The 17,074-nt window shown below is 43.1% G+C and overlaps 1 protein-coding gene across 2 annotated transcripts in view; it reads left to right on the plus strand.

Moving 5' to 3' along the window:
* The first annotated feature begins 1,845 nt into the window (after positions 1-1,845).
* CTTNBP2 (cortactin binding protein 2) overlaps positions 1,846-17,074 on the plus strand; it is a 92,527-nt gene continuing 77,298 nt past the window's right edge. For both annotated transcript variants that reach the window (XM_018574043.1, XM_018574050.1), the window contains exon 1: positions 1,846-1,989. In XM_018574043.1, the coding sequence (XP_018429545.1) occupies positions 1,927-1,989 (63 nt within the window). In that variant the 5' untranslated portion in view covers positions 1,846-1,926. The remainder of the gene's footprint in view (positions 1,990-17,074) is intronic.

Below are 17,074 nucleotides of genomic sequence, written 5' to 3' on the forward strand. Positions count from 1 at the left end.
CAAGCTATGTCCACTGGCTCTCTGGGTAAGCTCAATGTTTTATGACATGAGTCCGTTTGTGTGCTGATCTCGAACATCCAGATCCGGAACCGATGATCCCATGCCTTCTCTTACCTGTTCTGATCCGTCCCACAGCCTACCTATGTCAGTTATCTACTTTATAGGCATTGTACGTGTAATTTAAACGTCAGCAATTCCTGTCTATATCTCCACACTCCACATTGCCACTTTACATACTCTGGCATCACCTGGTCATCTATTGCTGACATAGGACTATGTTGTTTACTATTGTACTTTGTTTTTTCAGTATTGTATGCTATAACCAGCTATATGCAGACTCCTTCTGTTTGGAGTCATGTTTTTGCGTTTGTATCAACAAATTTTTAATAAAAATCTACTTGCTTAAAAAAAAGTACAATTTAAACCTTCAGTTTTTTTGGGGGGCGGGCGGGGGGTTGCATATATCTACTGCTATCTACTGCTAAAAACTAGGCAAGCACCAATATATCGGCCACCGAAACATATCGGCCGAAAATTGAACTTTTGGCAAAATGCCGAAAGTGCAATTTTTTGGCCGAAATAGGCTCCTGTACAGTTGTCTGGATGGAGAGCGGGTACAAACACTCAGTGATCAGTGATCGCTGAGTATTTGTATATAATTGAGGACATAGTATGTTTACTGTGTTCTCAATTATGAATGAATGGGAAGTGATCTACATCACTTCCTGTTCATTCGTGATTGTGGATATAGTCAACACACTATGTCCTCATGTTATGAATGGACAGGAACACTCAGTGTAGAGGGGTTCATTTATAACAGGGGATGCAGAAAAAGAGATTGAGGACTTCTATTTCTATTTTAAAAGAGAAATATCAGGGATCTGTTTCGACCCCTAATATTTTCTGCGTAGCACCTAAAAGTAAAGTAAAAAAGAAAAATATTTAAAATAAAAATAAATAACTAAAAATAAAATATAGAAAAATTAAGAGTCATAATTTAAGGTAAGCCCTTAAAGCAGCATTGGGGGTGGGGGTGGGGGTAATGTGACTTTAATTACACATTAGGTAGTTTTTAAGTTATACTATGTGAATGGGATGTAACAAATATAAAGTAGGTGTTATCCCAATTTGGGTGCAGAAGTGGAAATGTACTTGTCAGGGGCGTCCCGGGCTGGGTGACACCCGGAGTGTCACCCCGCCGAGACGTCACTGCGCATGGGCGTGACGTCACCACTCGCGTGCGTGATTACGTCATCGCGCACATGCGGCAGTATTTTGATACCTGCCGGAGGCCATCTTTATGACTGGCACCGCCGGGTCCCCTCCTCTCTCCTGATACTGTCGGGCGTTCGGTCCATTGACCGAGCGCCCGAGTTTTCAGAGGGGGGTAACACCAAAATGACTGAGTCATTTTGGTGTCACCCCTCCAATGGTGTCACTCCAATGGTCACCCCCCGCACCCCCCTTGTGACGCCACTGCAGTATGTGAGCCCAGATTTCACACAGAACACAGAATTCGGGGTATGCCATTCCCTCTCACTTGTTTTCAAGTGAGCAGAACACGATGAAAGGACAGATATACAGCACTGTATTGGGAAGTTCCATAGCCATCAATGAGCTGACTGCTGGTCTATCCTCACCCTGCACTGCAGTGTAATGGCAGCAGCTGCTTCCTGGCTGTGTGCTGGATGTGAGTAGGGAATGCAGCAAAGAAGGAGAGGGAATCCAGTGCACTCCGCCAGGCAGGGAAGGGTTAATGATTGCATTCTCCTGCCCAGTACATCTGGATGGAGCCGCTCCTGATAGGGTTAATGTTATGGCAGGTAGGGGGAGGAGCAGTAATGCTATGCTGGTTGTGGGGGCTGTCCTCTCCTCTCCCCTGCTCTCACCCGGCTGCATTGACTCCCAGTCTGCTACAGCACGAAGATGGCGACGGAGGGAGAGAGCGGAGAGCCCAGCTTCTCCTCTGACCATGGAGAGCCAGACAATGTAAGACATCTGATCTGTTCCTGGCAGGGAGGATGGGGGGGATCTGTTGATGATGGGGGTCGTTGTGTTATGCTGGAGGCTGCAGTGAGTATTGGGAATGTCAGATGACAGCAGGACTGAAGGATAGCGCTGTCATGTAATGTGCGCAGAGGGAAATACCAGCTTCCTCCACTCATCTGTACACTGAACGATCTCTGGTCGGCACTGACAGGCAGATGATCTATTACATCTCGTGATCTGCCTTATTCCTGACACTGCAGAAGTCGGGGGATTACAGGGACAGAGAGGAGTTTCTTCCTTAGTGGCTCCCTACAGAGACAGATATATCCATCCTTAGGGTCCCTCTACAGGGACCCTAAGGATGGGGGTCCCTGAGGGGCTCCCTACAGAGACAGAGAGGGGATATTACCCTAGGGGCTCCCTACAGGGACAGAGATATCCATCCTTAGGGTCCCTCTACAGGGAAAGAGAGGAGATCCTTCTTCCATAGGGACTCCCTACAGGGACAGAGATGAGATCTTTCCCTAGGGGCTCCTTACAGGGACAGAGAGGAGATCCTTCCATATGGGCTCCTTACAGGCACAGAGAGGAGATCCTTCCCTTGGGGCTCCCTACAGGGAGAGAGAGATCCATCCTTAGGGAATCACTACAGCGACAGAGATGAGATCCTTCCTAAGGGGCTCTCTACAGGAACAGAGAAATCCGTCCGTAGGGACTCCCTACAGGGACAGAGAGGAGATCCTTACATAGGGACTCTCTACAGGGACAGAGATATCCATCCTTAGGGGCTCCCTACAGGGACAGAGAGGTGATCCTTCCATAGGGGCTCACTACAGGGACAGAGATATACATCCTTAGGGGCTCTCTACAGGGACAGAAAAATCCATCATTAGGGGCTCCTTACAGGGACAGAGAGGAGATCCTTCCATAGTGGCTCTCTCCAGGGACAGATAAATCCATCCTTAGGGGCTCCTGACAGGGAGGAGATCCTTCCTTGGGGGCTCTCTATAGGGACATAGAGGAGATCCTTCCATAGGGGCTCTCTACAGGGCAGAGAAATCCATCCTTAGGGACCCCCTACAGGGACAGAGAACTCCCTATTCCTAGCTCCCTATTCTCTCCATTCTCTTCCCTGGTCCTGTGTTGGTTCTTCAGCTCCTGGCTGTGTATTTTCAAACTGCCTAGAGAAGGAGGCTCTATAGTTACAGCAATGCAGGAGAGCAGGATTCCTAAATGGCATTTACAGTGTAGCTGGAGTATAAATAGTGGACATCTGCCAGTAACGGTTTGGTGGTCTGCTCTCCGAGCTGCATGCTGACATTAGGCTTGTTATGACAGATCTTGTATCAAAGACAATGTAGCTGTCAGCACCCAACTGTTGACATTAAACACTGTGACATTAGCTTACTTGTACACATTGCTTCGCAAAAAAAGCAAAGTAGCATATTAATGTGTACACATGTATTACACTGAACAGGAGGGAAAACATGTCCATGTTCATACTTAATTGTTTATATATAATTGCTTTGTTTACTGTTCAGATTTGTTCTAATTTTATGTCATAAAGAAACAAGAGCAAGATTAATTGGGCACAGCCTAATGGAGCTCAATAAATGCAACATAAAAAGAAATATGCTTTTATTTATCTGCACACTATAGGCTTAATTCAGAAAAGCATGGCATGTGCACAATTGTTATTACCACATTATTTGCAGTATTTTCACAAAGGAAATTGATTTTTTTAGTTTATTAAGGTAGTACCACACAGATCAGCTGACTAGATCACAGGTATAATATTGTGCTTTTAAACTTTCCCTTGAAATACATGGCATAGGGCTGCAAACATCTGCACTAAAGCTGGCCATACACTGGTCAAATTTTGTAGCTAGGTAGTCAAATTTTGAGCAGTATGTGGCCTCCTTGGACCCCCCCCCCCTTCCCCCAATCAATATTTGTTGCAGAAGTTGGTATGAAAATTCTCAGTTGAACAGTGACTGCAGTCGCTGTCAGAATACAATAGAATACAATGGCCTGGGGGTATCCTTGCTGTTTAGTGTGAATGAGTGCATAATGTTTTTTTATCATTCAGCCCACAATAAATGATCAGGGTATGGCCAGCCTTGTTTGATGATTTGCCTTTAGTGTTTAACCCCTGCTTCTGTTTATAGGGTGGCTCCATTCCCTTACATTGTTCCCTACAGCCACCCTTATGAGTGCGCTTTCACCCAGCAAAGTAGCTTGACATGCGATCACTCCATGCACTTGCAGCATGGAGCCCAATTAATTTCCCAGTTATTCTTCCTGGGATTGATTGTCAGGTTGGTGGGCAGAGAGTCCAGCTGCAATAAAATGCTGGTCACGCATGCACTAAAGCAATGGGGACTTGTAGTGCCGATGCTGAATTTGCAGATGTTTATAGTGCACGCCCTCCAGACTGGAAGTTTGGGGAAGCTGCACTGAAAGGAGGAAGCAGCTTTTGGGTATTTACAAAGGGGACAATTTCTTGAAGGACCCATTGACACCAAAATCAAAAGCTAATCGTAAGTCAACAGAGAGTCCATTGACTTGTGATTGTACCTTCCAATTTCCTTGAGATCCATTGCAATCTGTTTTCCAATGAATGCTAACGCAAGGGCACCGAAAAAGGAATGAGTGTGAATGGGGCTAGTTCACAACGCTGTTGCGCTGAAAAAGAAGTCCATCTTCTTTCTTTTTTCCCCGCACAATGTAACGAAATGGATCGGTGTGTACTGATCCCATTTACACCAATTCAATTTTTGGGTTATCTTCTGCTGGCATCCATTGAAAAACAGATCATAACGGATCTGGTGTGAATGGGGCCTAAAACAGCCTCCTGCTATATTTTTTGTGGATGGACCTGAAAAAATAGGAGGGTTTAATTCTACTTTAAATTTTGAGCTATTTTGTATGGACATGCCTTTTAACAAAGAATATCATATCAGCTGTCCCTTAATACAACGCTTGCTTTAGGTTGGCAATAACCGAGTTTCATTGAGGTGTCTATTGAGGAGAGGAGGAGGAGGAGAAGGAGCAGGTTGTGCTGGTGATAAAATATCACTTTGTGAGATAAAATAGAGATTTGAAAACAAATAAAGCTTCTACCAGTTAAATGCTCATTTCATGTGAAGCAATAACAATTCCATACCATAATGTTTGTGAAGACTATTTTTAAGAGAAATCTATCAAGAGGTCAAAAAGGATTTTCTTAAATGCATATTTACTATTATTTATGCAAAAAAAAAAACAAGGAAAAAAACATACAGGCATATTTGCAAAAAAGGAGGCTGCATTATTAACTTTCCCACTGTCCACGCCACAAAAAGGCCTCTCCATTCAAGTGTCCTCCACTGATACTCCAATAGTATTGATCTCCTTTGTTCCCCACAGCACTAACTAGTTCCTTCCACAGTCGCCCACATCACTACTTTGTCCTCTGCTGACATGGAGGTTGGCAGGAGGATCCAGTGAGCACTGCAGACAATCCCAGAGATAGACACCACCATAAATTATGGTTTCCATGTGGAATTCAGCAGAGAATTTCTCTTGAGTGGAGCGACATTTTGGCACGGATAGCAAGAAGGGTAAATATTTGGTCTCTTCTTTTGTAGTCATGCCTGTTTTTTTTTATTATAGTGACAGGGTCTCTTAAAAGCCCAAACTCCAGGTTGCCCCCACCCCTGCCACATTCACTTTTTTTAAAAATGTTTGCAGATTTGCAAGCTTCTAGATTCTGTCTGCTCTAGTTTTGATACATTCCCCCCATATTGTCGCATTGAAGCAACGTTTCAAGGTCGTGCTGGGTCCCATTCATCAGGCTCCTCATTGATCCCAGCGGTGCCACCCGCAGTCATTTCAGCACCCATTTCCAGTGATTTCCGGTAAGGAGTGTGGCAGGACACCCATTGGACTCCTTTATCTGTTTATATGACATCATAGAACCTCTTCTTCCTCTGGTAGTTAGCGGCACCTGTGCAATGAATTTGTTTTTTCTTATACATTTTTTTTTTAAAACATACCACTAACAGTAGCAAAGGTACAAAAAATTTGGAATTAAACAAAAACAGTAGTATAGATTTTATAGACACTAGGGATGCACCATTACTGGTTTTTCCGTATCGAGTACCAATATTTATGGTTGGTACTCGCCGATACCGAGTACCGATACCGATACTTCTGGTTCCTAGAGCTGGCTTCCCAGGCAATCAGGGAGCCAGGCGGTGTATCATTACCCACTGCCCGGCTTCTTGATTGCCCGGTAAGCCGACTCCATTCTGTTTGGCCAGCTCGATGCTGATTGGCCGGGAAGCCGGCTTCCCAGCCAATTGGCATTGAGGCCGGCCAAACAGATCTGACAATATGGTGACACAACCTCCACCCTGCAAACATCCTCATTCCCCTCACATCGATCCTCAGCAGAATTAATTACCGTACCACAGATGTCCCTCGGCCAGCTGAGCAGACACCGCTCTCCAAGCTCTCCCGGATCTGCCCACGTCTCCTGTGTGTAAAGCGCCCACGTGATCGCCCCTCAGCCTGCTACTGTGCATTCGCAGACTGCCCAGTGCTCTCATTCAGACATCCTCTAACAGCATCAAGCAGGCGGTGCTGGCGCTGTGCACACAGGAGACGTGGGCAGATCCGGGAGAGCTTGAAGAGCGGTGTCTGCCCAGCTGGCCGAGGGACTGGTACGGTAATGACTGCTGCTGAGGATCTATGTGAGGGGAATGCTTTGTCTGCAAGGGGGGGGTCGTGTCACCATATTATCAGATTTGTTTGCCCGGCTCGTTGCTGATTGGCTGGGAAGTCGGCTTCTCGACCAAACAGCATGGAGCCAGCTTTCCGGCTCCAAGTTCCCTCGCAGCACTGCCGGTAAGAGGAATTCTCCCTTTGACCGATAGTTCCAGTATCGGGAAAGGTATCGGAGCATTTGGGCGAGTATGAGTACTTGTCCAAATACTCGGTATCGGCACCGATCACGATACTAGTATCGTTATCGGTGCATCCCAAATAGACACTATTATAAATTGTTAGAAGTTGGGGGAAAATACATATCTTAAAGATATACAACTACAAAACAGTTATGGGCGCTCGAGAACTGCAACATACCATTTAATTTATATTTATTATAAATTGCAGTTGGACTTGAGGAATACGCTATTGAGGGAATATTTCCTAATTAGACATGTAAAAAAAGCAGTTTTGGGGAGCATGCAAAGGATGCGTGCATAGGAGCTCTTTTTGTTGCATACTAAATAGCTTGGTTATGGTAAGTGTGTAGTGAGGTATGTCATAGATACGAATCTTAGCATTTGAAAATAAATGAATAAATAAAACTCAACTAAGGCCCAGTTTATGAAAACATTTGAAATAAGATCTGTGTGGCTTCATATGAACTAACCCTCCCTCTCATTTCCACTGAACAATAAAGATACCGTAGATCTTTTTTAGACACCTTCCTTTGATAAATAAGGTGACTAAGTAGTTAGGTATGCCATATATATATAAAAAAAAAAACAAGCTTCTGTAAATAAAACCACTTAGGGCCCAATTTATGAAAACAATTGAAATAAGGACTGCGTGACTTCATATTAACTAACCCCCCCCCGCCCCCTAATCTTCATGGAACAACACAGGTATTGTAGTTCTTTTTATGACATCTTGATAAATGAGGTTCAAAATGAATGTGTCACCTCTTATATTGATCTTATAAGAAGCCTGTAGTGCATATTAATGAGCTAACATCTCTATATAAAAGAGATGTCAGCAACAGAAACATTCTTAACTTTGTAGTAGTTCATAAATTGGACATAACATGTTCTGTAACTTTACCAGTGTCTGGATTAGTGTTTGGTCTAGGTAAAGCCATTTTGAATAATTCTTTAAAGGGGTTCTAAACCCTCCCGTTTTTTTGCCTATATCTATTGCTATCGAGCAGTAGATATAGGCAAACAGTTTTTTTTTTTTTTTAAAACCCAGCTTTAACAGCGGTTTAAACTTACCTTGTTTTCTCTGCGCGCTCCTGCCCGAGAATCCGAAACTGTTCGGGCGGCCGCAAAGCATCTTGGGGCGGGCGCATGCGCAGTTCGGATTCTCGGCTGGGAGACGAGCAGAGACGCAAGGTAAGTCTATGGACGCGTGCACCCGCATGCAGATACCGTGGGATCAGAAGTGCCATCAAGCAGAGAGGAGTCAGCGCTGGATCGGAGAGCCGAAATAAGGACTGCGTGACTTCATATTAACTAACCCCCCCCCGCCCCCTAATCTTCATGGAACAACACAGGTATTGTAGTTCTTTTTATGACATCTTGATAAATGAGGTTCAAAATGAATGTGTCACCTCTTATATTGATCTTATAAGAAGCCTGTAGTGCATATTAATGAGCTAACATCTCTATATAAAAGAGATGTCAGCAACAGAAACATTCTTAACTTTGTAGTAGTTCATAAATTGGACATAACATGTTCTGTAACTTTACCAGTGTCTGGATTAGTGTTTGGTCTAGGTAAAGCCATTTTGAATAATTCTTTAAAGGGGTTCTAAACCCTCCCGTTTTTTTGCCTATATCTATTGCTATCGAGCAGTAGATATAGGCAAACAGTTTTTTTTTTTTTTTAAAACCCAGCTTTAACAGCGGTTTAAACTTACCTTGTTTTCTCTGCGCGCTCCTGCCCGAGAATCCGAAACTGTTCGGGCGGCCGCAAAGCATCTTGGGGCGGGCGCATGCGCAGTTCGGATTCTCGGCTGGGAGACGAGCAGAGACGCAAGGTAAGTCTATGGACGCGTGCACCCGCATGCAGATACCGTGGGATCAGAAGTGCCATCAAGCAGAGAGGAGTCAGCGCTGGATCGGAGAGCCGCCGCAGCGCTGGAGGGACAGATGAAAACATCAGGAAAGAAGAAGATCGGATTAAGATACATCATTTAAGGTAAGTGCTGACATTAACATTGGGGGGAGGGAAAAAAATGTATCCTTTAATGTCACTTTAAATAAGGCCAAGTGACTCCGAATAGCAAGTGCCTGCAGTGCCTTGTTCTGGTCTACAATGCTGCAATCTTTCTGCAACACTGTAATCGTTCTGCAAATGTGACAGCTACATGTTCAAGAAATAAAACAATCTGCCATCCCAAAGTACTGGTTGCCTGTTTGTCTTGCTGATTATTTGGCTTCATTGCTTTCCTAGGCCACTTTCACATGGGCTCCTTCAGTTCCAATTAGCACGGGATTCGTGCACAATTGCCCTGCTAATCAGAGCAGTTAAGAATGGATGTCACGATTGTGACATCCGTGTCCATTCAGTTTTTAAAAAATTTAAATTACCACACCCATGTTTGTCTATGGGGAGTCACATGTTTACATCAGATTATCCCCGATCTGCCACGATTAGGTCCTCCAAGTTTTCCGGACCTGGCCAGAGTCGGGGATAATCGGATGTAAACGCGTGCACATCTGTTTAGATCCTGCTGCCCATAGACTAACATCGGGCTTCTTATCAGATCTGTCTAAAAAAGTGACAGGCGGACCTGATTGACCCATGTGAAAGGGCTCTTAGTCACTTCCCTGAAACACCTCTACTGATCTGCATACATGTTTTAGGTCAGTGTCAATGCAAGTGTTAAAGCAATGGGATCAACAATGAATATATGTGAAATATTGCATATTTTTACCCATTTTCAGCCAGCAGGTGAAACTCCATTTCACATGCTTAAAAGGCCAATCCTAACTACATTGCCATATGTTGACAAAGTTCAGTAGCTCATTCTTAAATTTATTCACACAAATGCATGAGTCAGATTAGACTCCTATCAGCCCCCAGCTTTGTACAGACTTTCAATCCAAAAGTAATGACCCTGGCTCTATATGCAGGAAATCCCCAGTGCCCTCGGACACCAGTGTGTATATGCACAATAAACATTATATATGAATAGTAAAAAATTTTTTTTTTTACAAAAACTAAAACTGTAATTCATTAGGCTGAAAACCATTAGCTTTCTTTTACGTTAATTCACATAGGATTTTATATGCAGTTTGCCGTACTGCAGACATAAGAGCTCTTATCTGTTCTTGCAAATAGCATATCGGTCTACTTGTTCTTTGAGGTTAAAGTGACCTATAACATAGCAGCCCTCTAGTTATAAATGAGAAACATAATGCACCTTGTGGCTAGATAATCATGAATAGTTAAAACTGCAAATGTTATGCTGTCCAGGACTTTGGTCGGCAGAAATCAGAGTATAGAAATTGCTGATCTGTTCATTACTGTAAAATCTGCTGTATTCAAATTCATGAGAGCGACTTTGTTCACTGGATAGGCTCTGACTAAAGTATGCATTATATATACACTGCCTTCTGTGAAGTCAGTACTGATGGTACAGTATATCCATTACAGAGAGCTAGTGCTACTTCATGGCACTAGATAACTAATTGATATCCAAGTTAAAGAAGCTAAAGATACTGCAGAACATTAGATAATTATTGCTCATTTCTGCACGATCAGGATGCTCATAATAGGGTAGGGCTTTCTATGGCTACCTTTTACATCTCAGTGTACAGTCTCAGTCTCCCTGGCTAAAGGTATACATAGACATTAGATATCAGTAACTTGATATGGCCAGTTTTGGCTTAAAGCCACCTTACGTGTTTAGGTACTGAGCAGGTGGTATAAATGCCTGAGGTAGCTTAGATCACTCCAGGAACCGGGCTGCTCAGGTTCAGCATTTTTGCACTCGATTCAAGAGTCATAGTAGCCTGACGTCTGTAGGATAATCTTGAGAGAAATGGTGTAAATTTACCTCTGAGTAATGCTAAAAATCGATGCTGGTATAACCAAAGCCATATCTGATTATTTCAATGACAATATTGCAACATGGGCTGTAAAAAAGGAAAAAGATTTGAGATGACTGTCTATGTTTGTAATCATTTGTGTGATCATCTTATTCCACAAGTAGACCTCGTGGTCCTATATGTAGTATAGCACCTGTTTTAACTATTCATGTAGGAAGTAAAATTGGATGTTTGTTATGGTGTTCATTGCTTCTTGCAAGAGTGAAGCTCTCTTTATATAGAACTAGAAAATAAGAGGAAGCTGAATGTGACAGGGACAGTATCCCCTTTTGGGAAGTAACTGGAGCCAAGTGCTAAGGGGTATAGACACATGTTGCTATTGTCACATAATTACCAGCTAAGGAGCAGCTTAATACTTTCTGCTACTACAGAAACATTTTATGATGTAGTAACAATGTGGACACTTATAGAAATGGTGGGCACATTAGTGAATTTAGTTCAAGCTTTCTATTCTTTTCTATTCCAGTGGACGCAAGGGAGGGGGAGTTGGCTTCCTTCTATCGTCACAAAGCACATTCCAAGTTCTTCCTACACCACCTTCTCTATCACTCTCCTCTTTCGAAGTTCATTGTATATGTCTGTTTTCCCCTGTTTCTCTGAGGATCGCTGTGATTTATCGGCCTCCAGGGCCGGTATCACGCTTCCTTGACAACTTCTCTGCCTGGCTACCCTATTTTCTTTCCTCTGAAACACCCACTGTCATTCTCGGTGACTTTAATGTTCCTGTCAATATTAGTAACACCACAACCACTGAGCTACTCAACCTAACTTCATCCTTTGGCCTAACACAATGGACTAACTCTTCTACTCACTCTGATGGCAACACCCTTGATCTCATATTCTCATACCTCTGCACTCCCTGCAATCTCACCAACACCCCTTTTCCACTCTCTGATCACAACCTTGTCAGATTCACACTCTCCCTCTCATCTGCCCCCCAACATTCCAACCAGCAAACCGCCACCCGTAGGAACCTTCGCTACTTCAACACCTCTCTTCTTTACTCTGCTACAGACCACCTTTATGACAAAGTCAAAACCCTGTCTTGCCCTGACCTTGCCACTTCTCTCTACAATAACTCACTCTCATCCTGTATGAACACACTGGCCCCTTTCACCTCTCATAAAATCAGGCCCTGTCCTCTACAACCTTGGCTGACAGAGGACACTAGAAAACTCAGACGACATAGTTGTGCACTTGAGCAACAATGGTGCAAATCCAAATCCCTGCTAGATTTCACCCAATATAAATCTGCCCTCCAAAATTATAGTACCTGCCTCCACACAGCCAAATAGACCTACTTCATCACACTCATTAACTCCCTCTCATCTAGTCCTCATCAACTCTGTTCGACTTTCAACCTCCTACTTCGTCCCCCACTGCCTCATCCAACCAACTCACTGACTGCCCAGGAAATTGCCACTCACTTCAGAGACAAGATTGATGCAATTTGCAGTGAAATCTCCACTGCCCAGACCTCCCCCACTCCAAACATACCTTGTTTTCCACCACACTCACTACTCTCTTCTTTTGATCCAGTTACCACCAACGAAGTCGCTACTCTTTTGTCTAACTCTCGCCTAACCACCTGCCCCCTGGACCCCATCCCCTCACAACTACTCCGGTCGCCCTCATGCTCTATCCTGCACTCCCTTACTCACATCTTCAATCAATCCCTTTCTAAATGTCGTCCCTACCCCTCTAAAACAAGCACTGGTAACCCCCATATTAAAAAAAAAAACATCTTTGGGGCCCACCAGTCTAAACAACTTGAGACCCATCTCCCTGCTCCCATTTGCCTCCAAATTTTTGAAAGGCTGGTCTACAACCGCCTGAGCAGCCACCTTACAGTTAACAATCTCCTTTACCCGTTCCAATCTGGCTTTCGTCCGCAACACTCCACAGAAATTGCCCTTCTAATACTTACTAACGATCTACTAACTGCTAAAACCATTGGCCACTACTCTGTACTCATACTTTAAGACCTTTCTGCTGCCTTTGACACAGTTGACCACCCGCTTCTCCTTAACAAACTTCATTCCCTTGGCCTCAAAAGATTCAGCCTTCTCATGGTTCATCTCCTACCTATCTCAGCGCACCTTCAGGGTCACCTACAAGATTACAGGGAAAGAGAGGGGATCCTTCATTAGTGGCTCCCTACAGAGACAGATGTATCCATCCTCAGGGTCCCTCTACAGGGACAGAGAGGAGATCTTTCCCTAGGGGCTCCCTACAGAGACAGAGATAACCATCTGTAGGGTCCCTCTACAGGGACAGAAAGGAGATTCCATATGGGCTCCTTACAGGGACAGAGAGGAGATCCTTCCTTCCTAGAATGTTCCTTCTCAGGCTGGCTTCTTCTCTCCATTCTCTTCTCTGGTTCTGTATTGGCTTTCAGCTCATAGCTGTGTATTTTTAAACTGCCTGAGTGAGGTTCTATAGTTACAGCAGTGCAGGAGAGTACTGTCATAAAAAAAAATACCTGCACTACCCCTTTCTGAAAGTGTTCTGCTTCTCATTTGGCTATGACCATTAAAATCGGAACTGCTGACCTGCATGCATGTTACAGGTGAGTTAAGTACGGTAGTAAAGCCAGAGGATGAGCAGGCCAGCTAGCCAGAAATGACATTTTTTTCCCTTGACAGGTTCCTTTTAAAAAACATAAACTGTGTTGCTGGAGTATAAGAATGGAGATCTACTGGAAACTGTTTGTTTCATCAATCTTTTATGTAAGACTGATGTAAGCACTAAACAGTTGACATTAAAATATAACTATGGCATTAGGTCATACATATTTGTTTTCATCTGCAGTACTATTAAAGGGAAAGTATATTTTATTTTCACTGATCATTTGTTTTGATGTATTATTGCAGTGTTTGCTTTTGCTACATTACTGACCTCTTATTAAAAAGAAAAACCCCCAAAACTAGTTCCTGGCTGTCATATTGATCCAATACTTGAGTACTTTCTAAGCCTCCAATGTGAAACAAGTATATTTCAGGCCAATGTCACAAAATATTGAAGCTTGATCTAACTTCTTCAGAAGGAGGTGTCCGCTCCTATGTTTCTTTAATTATGCAATTGCGTTAAACTGGTTGTTTTTTAAAGATTTTTTTACAAGCTTGCTCTTCCATGTTTTTGTTATTGGATTACATATAGAAATGTGTAGATTGGACACTAGAGGGAGCTCTCTGTTTCTCACTGCAATTGTCTCTTGAAAACTGTTAAGATCTTAGTCACACAAGGATAGCATTGTTCTCAATAGGTGGGTCTGCATATGCCACACCATTCCAGTTTCCACACTGCACTTTTCACTGTCCATTCTGCACATTTTTTTCTTACATATCACACTCCATTGTATACTATGGTGTGTATTCTGTTCTGCTTTCTTCACACTCTTTTATACATTCTATACTGCAAACCACTCTTTTTTTGTATAATGCCTGCAGTGGCGTAACCAGAGTTCTGGGCGCCCGGGGCAGAAATTTTTTTTTCGCCCCCCCCCCCCATTATATAAACTACCACTGGAACTGTACCCTGCACCTGTATATGATATACTTCACACTGCTTTACTTACAACATTGAGATATACATTGTGTACTGCATACTACTTCATTTTCCACACTGTACTGCACATTCTGCACTGCATTCCACTCAACAATGTGGTGTACATTTTTATACTGCACACCACTCTACTTTGTATATTGTGCTGTGTATTATATACTTCAGACTGCTTCACTCTGTCCACTGTGCTGTGAATTATTTCGCATTGCTCTATGCTGTACACCAGTGGTTCCCAACCTTTTTTTTTTTTTACTTGTGTACACTCTTGGCAGTCCATTTGTATAAACTGTACCCCTCGTCAGGGGTGGGGCAGAGGGCTGGGCTAATAGTGAAACATGTGGAGTGCCACGCTAAATGGTAGGTGTGACCAAATTAAAAAAACAGTAGGAAGGCCTCAAATGCCACTGTGTCAGTAGGATGAAGGAGGGAGCTGGGAGGCTGGGGTCTCTTTGGGGTATGCCGTATTACGGTGCTGTGTGTGTCATCTTGGGGTCTCTTTGGAATGCGATCTGTTTCACTGGATTCCCTGGATCTAGGGCTGCTAGCACTTAAGAGAAGCAAAGACCACATCACTCAGCTGGGCACTTACTGAGGTGTTGGCAGCTGGAACTATAGAACGAGTGGTGGAAAATGCAGTTGCAGGATTGCTCTGCTGACGATCTGCACACATTTAGTCCCTGACTCCCCACTGCCAACGCTTTTTTCTGCCATTACCAAAAATATTTTCAAGTGCCCCTAAATGTTCTGCCAAATACCCCTGGGGTACCACGAGTTTGAAAATCGCTGCTGTACACTATGCTGTACGTTAAATTCAGAAAGTTCACACTGCTCCATGCTGTGCTGTACATCATATACTTTACACCGCTCCACTCTATACATTGTAAATGTTATACTCCATCCTATGCTGTGTTATTTACTCCACATGTTCATTGTACAACCTCTTAGCTGAAATGTGAAGAAAAAAAAAAGTAGTAGTTAAATATTGTTTCTGGTGATTACCCAGCATAGCAGTTAATTAGGGTATTAGGTTAAAAAAAGCAAGGATGGGGGAAGTAAAATTCCACTTTAAGATGCAAAGGGTGATGTGGGCACTGTCCGGCCACCAAGAATCTTTTTTTTTTTTTTTAACGATCGATGCCTTCATGCATTTTTATGTGCATTCCAGATTCCCCTGAGGAAGAATAAGTGAGCATCACCTAGTGAAAATCAAATAATGTAATCCACTTTTTCCCTCTGTAGTTTGAGGCCCCATAACAAGTTACCCACAGACATACCCATCTTTTCCCAGTTTGGCCAAAAGTATGTGGATCAGGAGAAGCTTTCTCAGAAGGTGCATATAGCAATTGGACAAAACTTTCCATTTGTTCAGATCCCTTGTGATGACAATGCTATTTCTATGTTTGCCAGTACTCATTTGGAGGATTGTTGCACAACTTTGCTCATAATGGTTAAACGTTCTTTGATGGCTGTTCTAAAAAGTAAATGGCCACCTTGCAAATAAGTTTGTATGTAACTCTTACCTGTGGACTGATTTGTAACCTGCTACTACCTGCCACCTGACCCTAACTCCTAGATCTCAGTCACTGTACTGCTGTCCATCAGTTACGGGATGAATCCTGTGTGTTACTAAAATTTAAACATTATCAGGGTTATTGACAAAAGGGTGAAGAGTTTGGAGAAGGCAGGAGAAGTGAACAATCTAGGACAACATAGCTGAACTGGAAAGTGAGCCGAATTGGAGAATTTTTCCAAATCGGCTATGTTGTCCTAGATTGTTCACTTCTCCTGCCTTCTCCAAACTCTTCACCCTTTTGTGAATAACCCTGTATGCTTTTATGGGAGAGGCCAAACTTATTGGCAAGGCAAAGGCTAACCACATTAAAATATGGGAAATTATTATTGGCCAAGCACACATAAACAACAACTACTGATCCAGACTGAACCAATGAGCCATAGGTATCTACTGTCCAGCACGGCTTTATACCTCCACCTTTATCATTTAGGTTAACCTTGTCTCTGTGACATAGGTTGTTTCTAGAAATGTTTTAAAGGGTCTGTTTTTAAAACTATATCTGCAATATTTTTCCATTTGCTGTGTCTAATGCAATATGGTGCACAGCTCTGGACAGATCCCAAGAACCAGGTTGCCGATTCTCCTTAAAAATTAAAGATGGTGGCACCTAAGTTTTGAGGTTTTCTCTGGTTGTTGTCAATGGAGCGGGCTCCAAAAAATCCTGCCTGCTTCTGGTTTGGACAGACTGGCTCCTTAATGGCATATTCATTTGTCCACCCCATATAAATATACAGATACAGTCCTATATTTGTTACCTTACTGTGGCTGAGATACACAGGTGTATTTACCCCAGAAGAAGCAATTAACTTTGCAAAGTACCCATTCATTAATCTAAAAAAAGGGAAGCTGTGTTTACTTTGAGCACTTTGAATTCTCAATCTTGTAAAGGGGAAGTAGAAACAAAACAGGGCTTTTACTTACCCATGATTGGGTGAATACAGTGACCACAGGTTCACCATATTTACTGAGATTAGTGAAAATTCACTTTGCAAAACGAACAGCCTCTATTCCTTTAGGAATTCAACTCCATTGAGATTTGAAGGAAGCTCCCTCTATGGGTTTTAAGGGATGCACTATCCCTGGG

Source organism: Nanorana parkeri, unplaced genomic scaffold (assembly GCF_000935625.1).
Source record: "Nanorana parkeri isolate BGI_ZX_2015 unplaced genomic scaffold, ASM93562v1 scaffold49, whole genome shotgun sequence".
In the NCBI taxonomy this organism is placed as follows: domain Eukaryota; kingdom Metazoa; phylum Chordata; class Amphibia; order Anura; family Dicroglossidae; genus Nanorana; species Nanorana parkeri.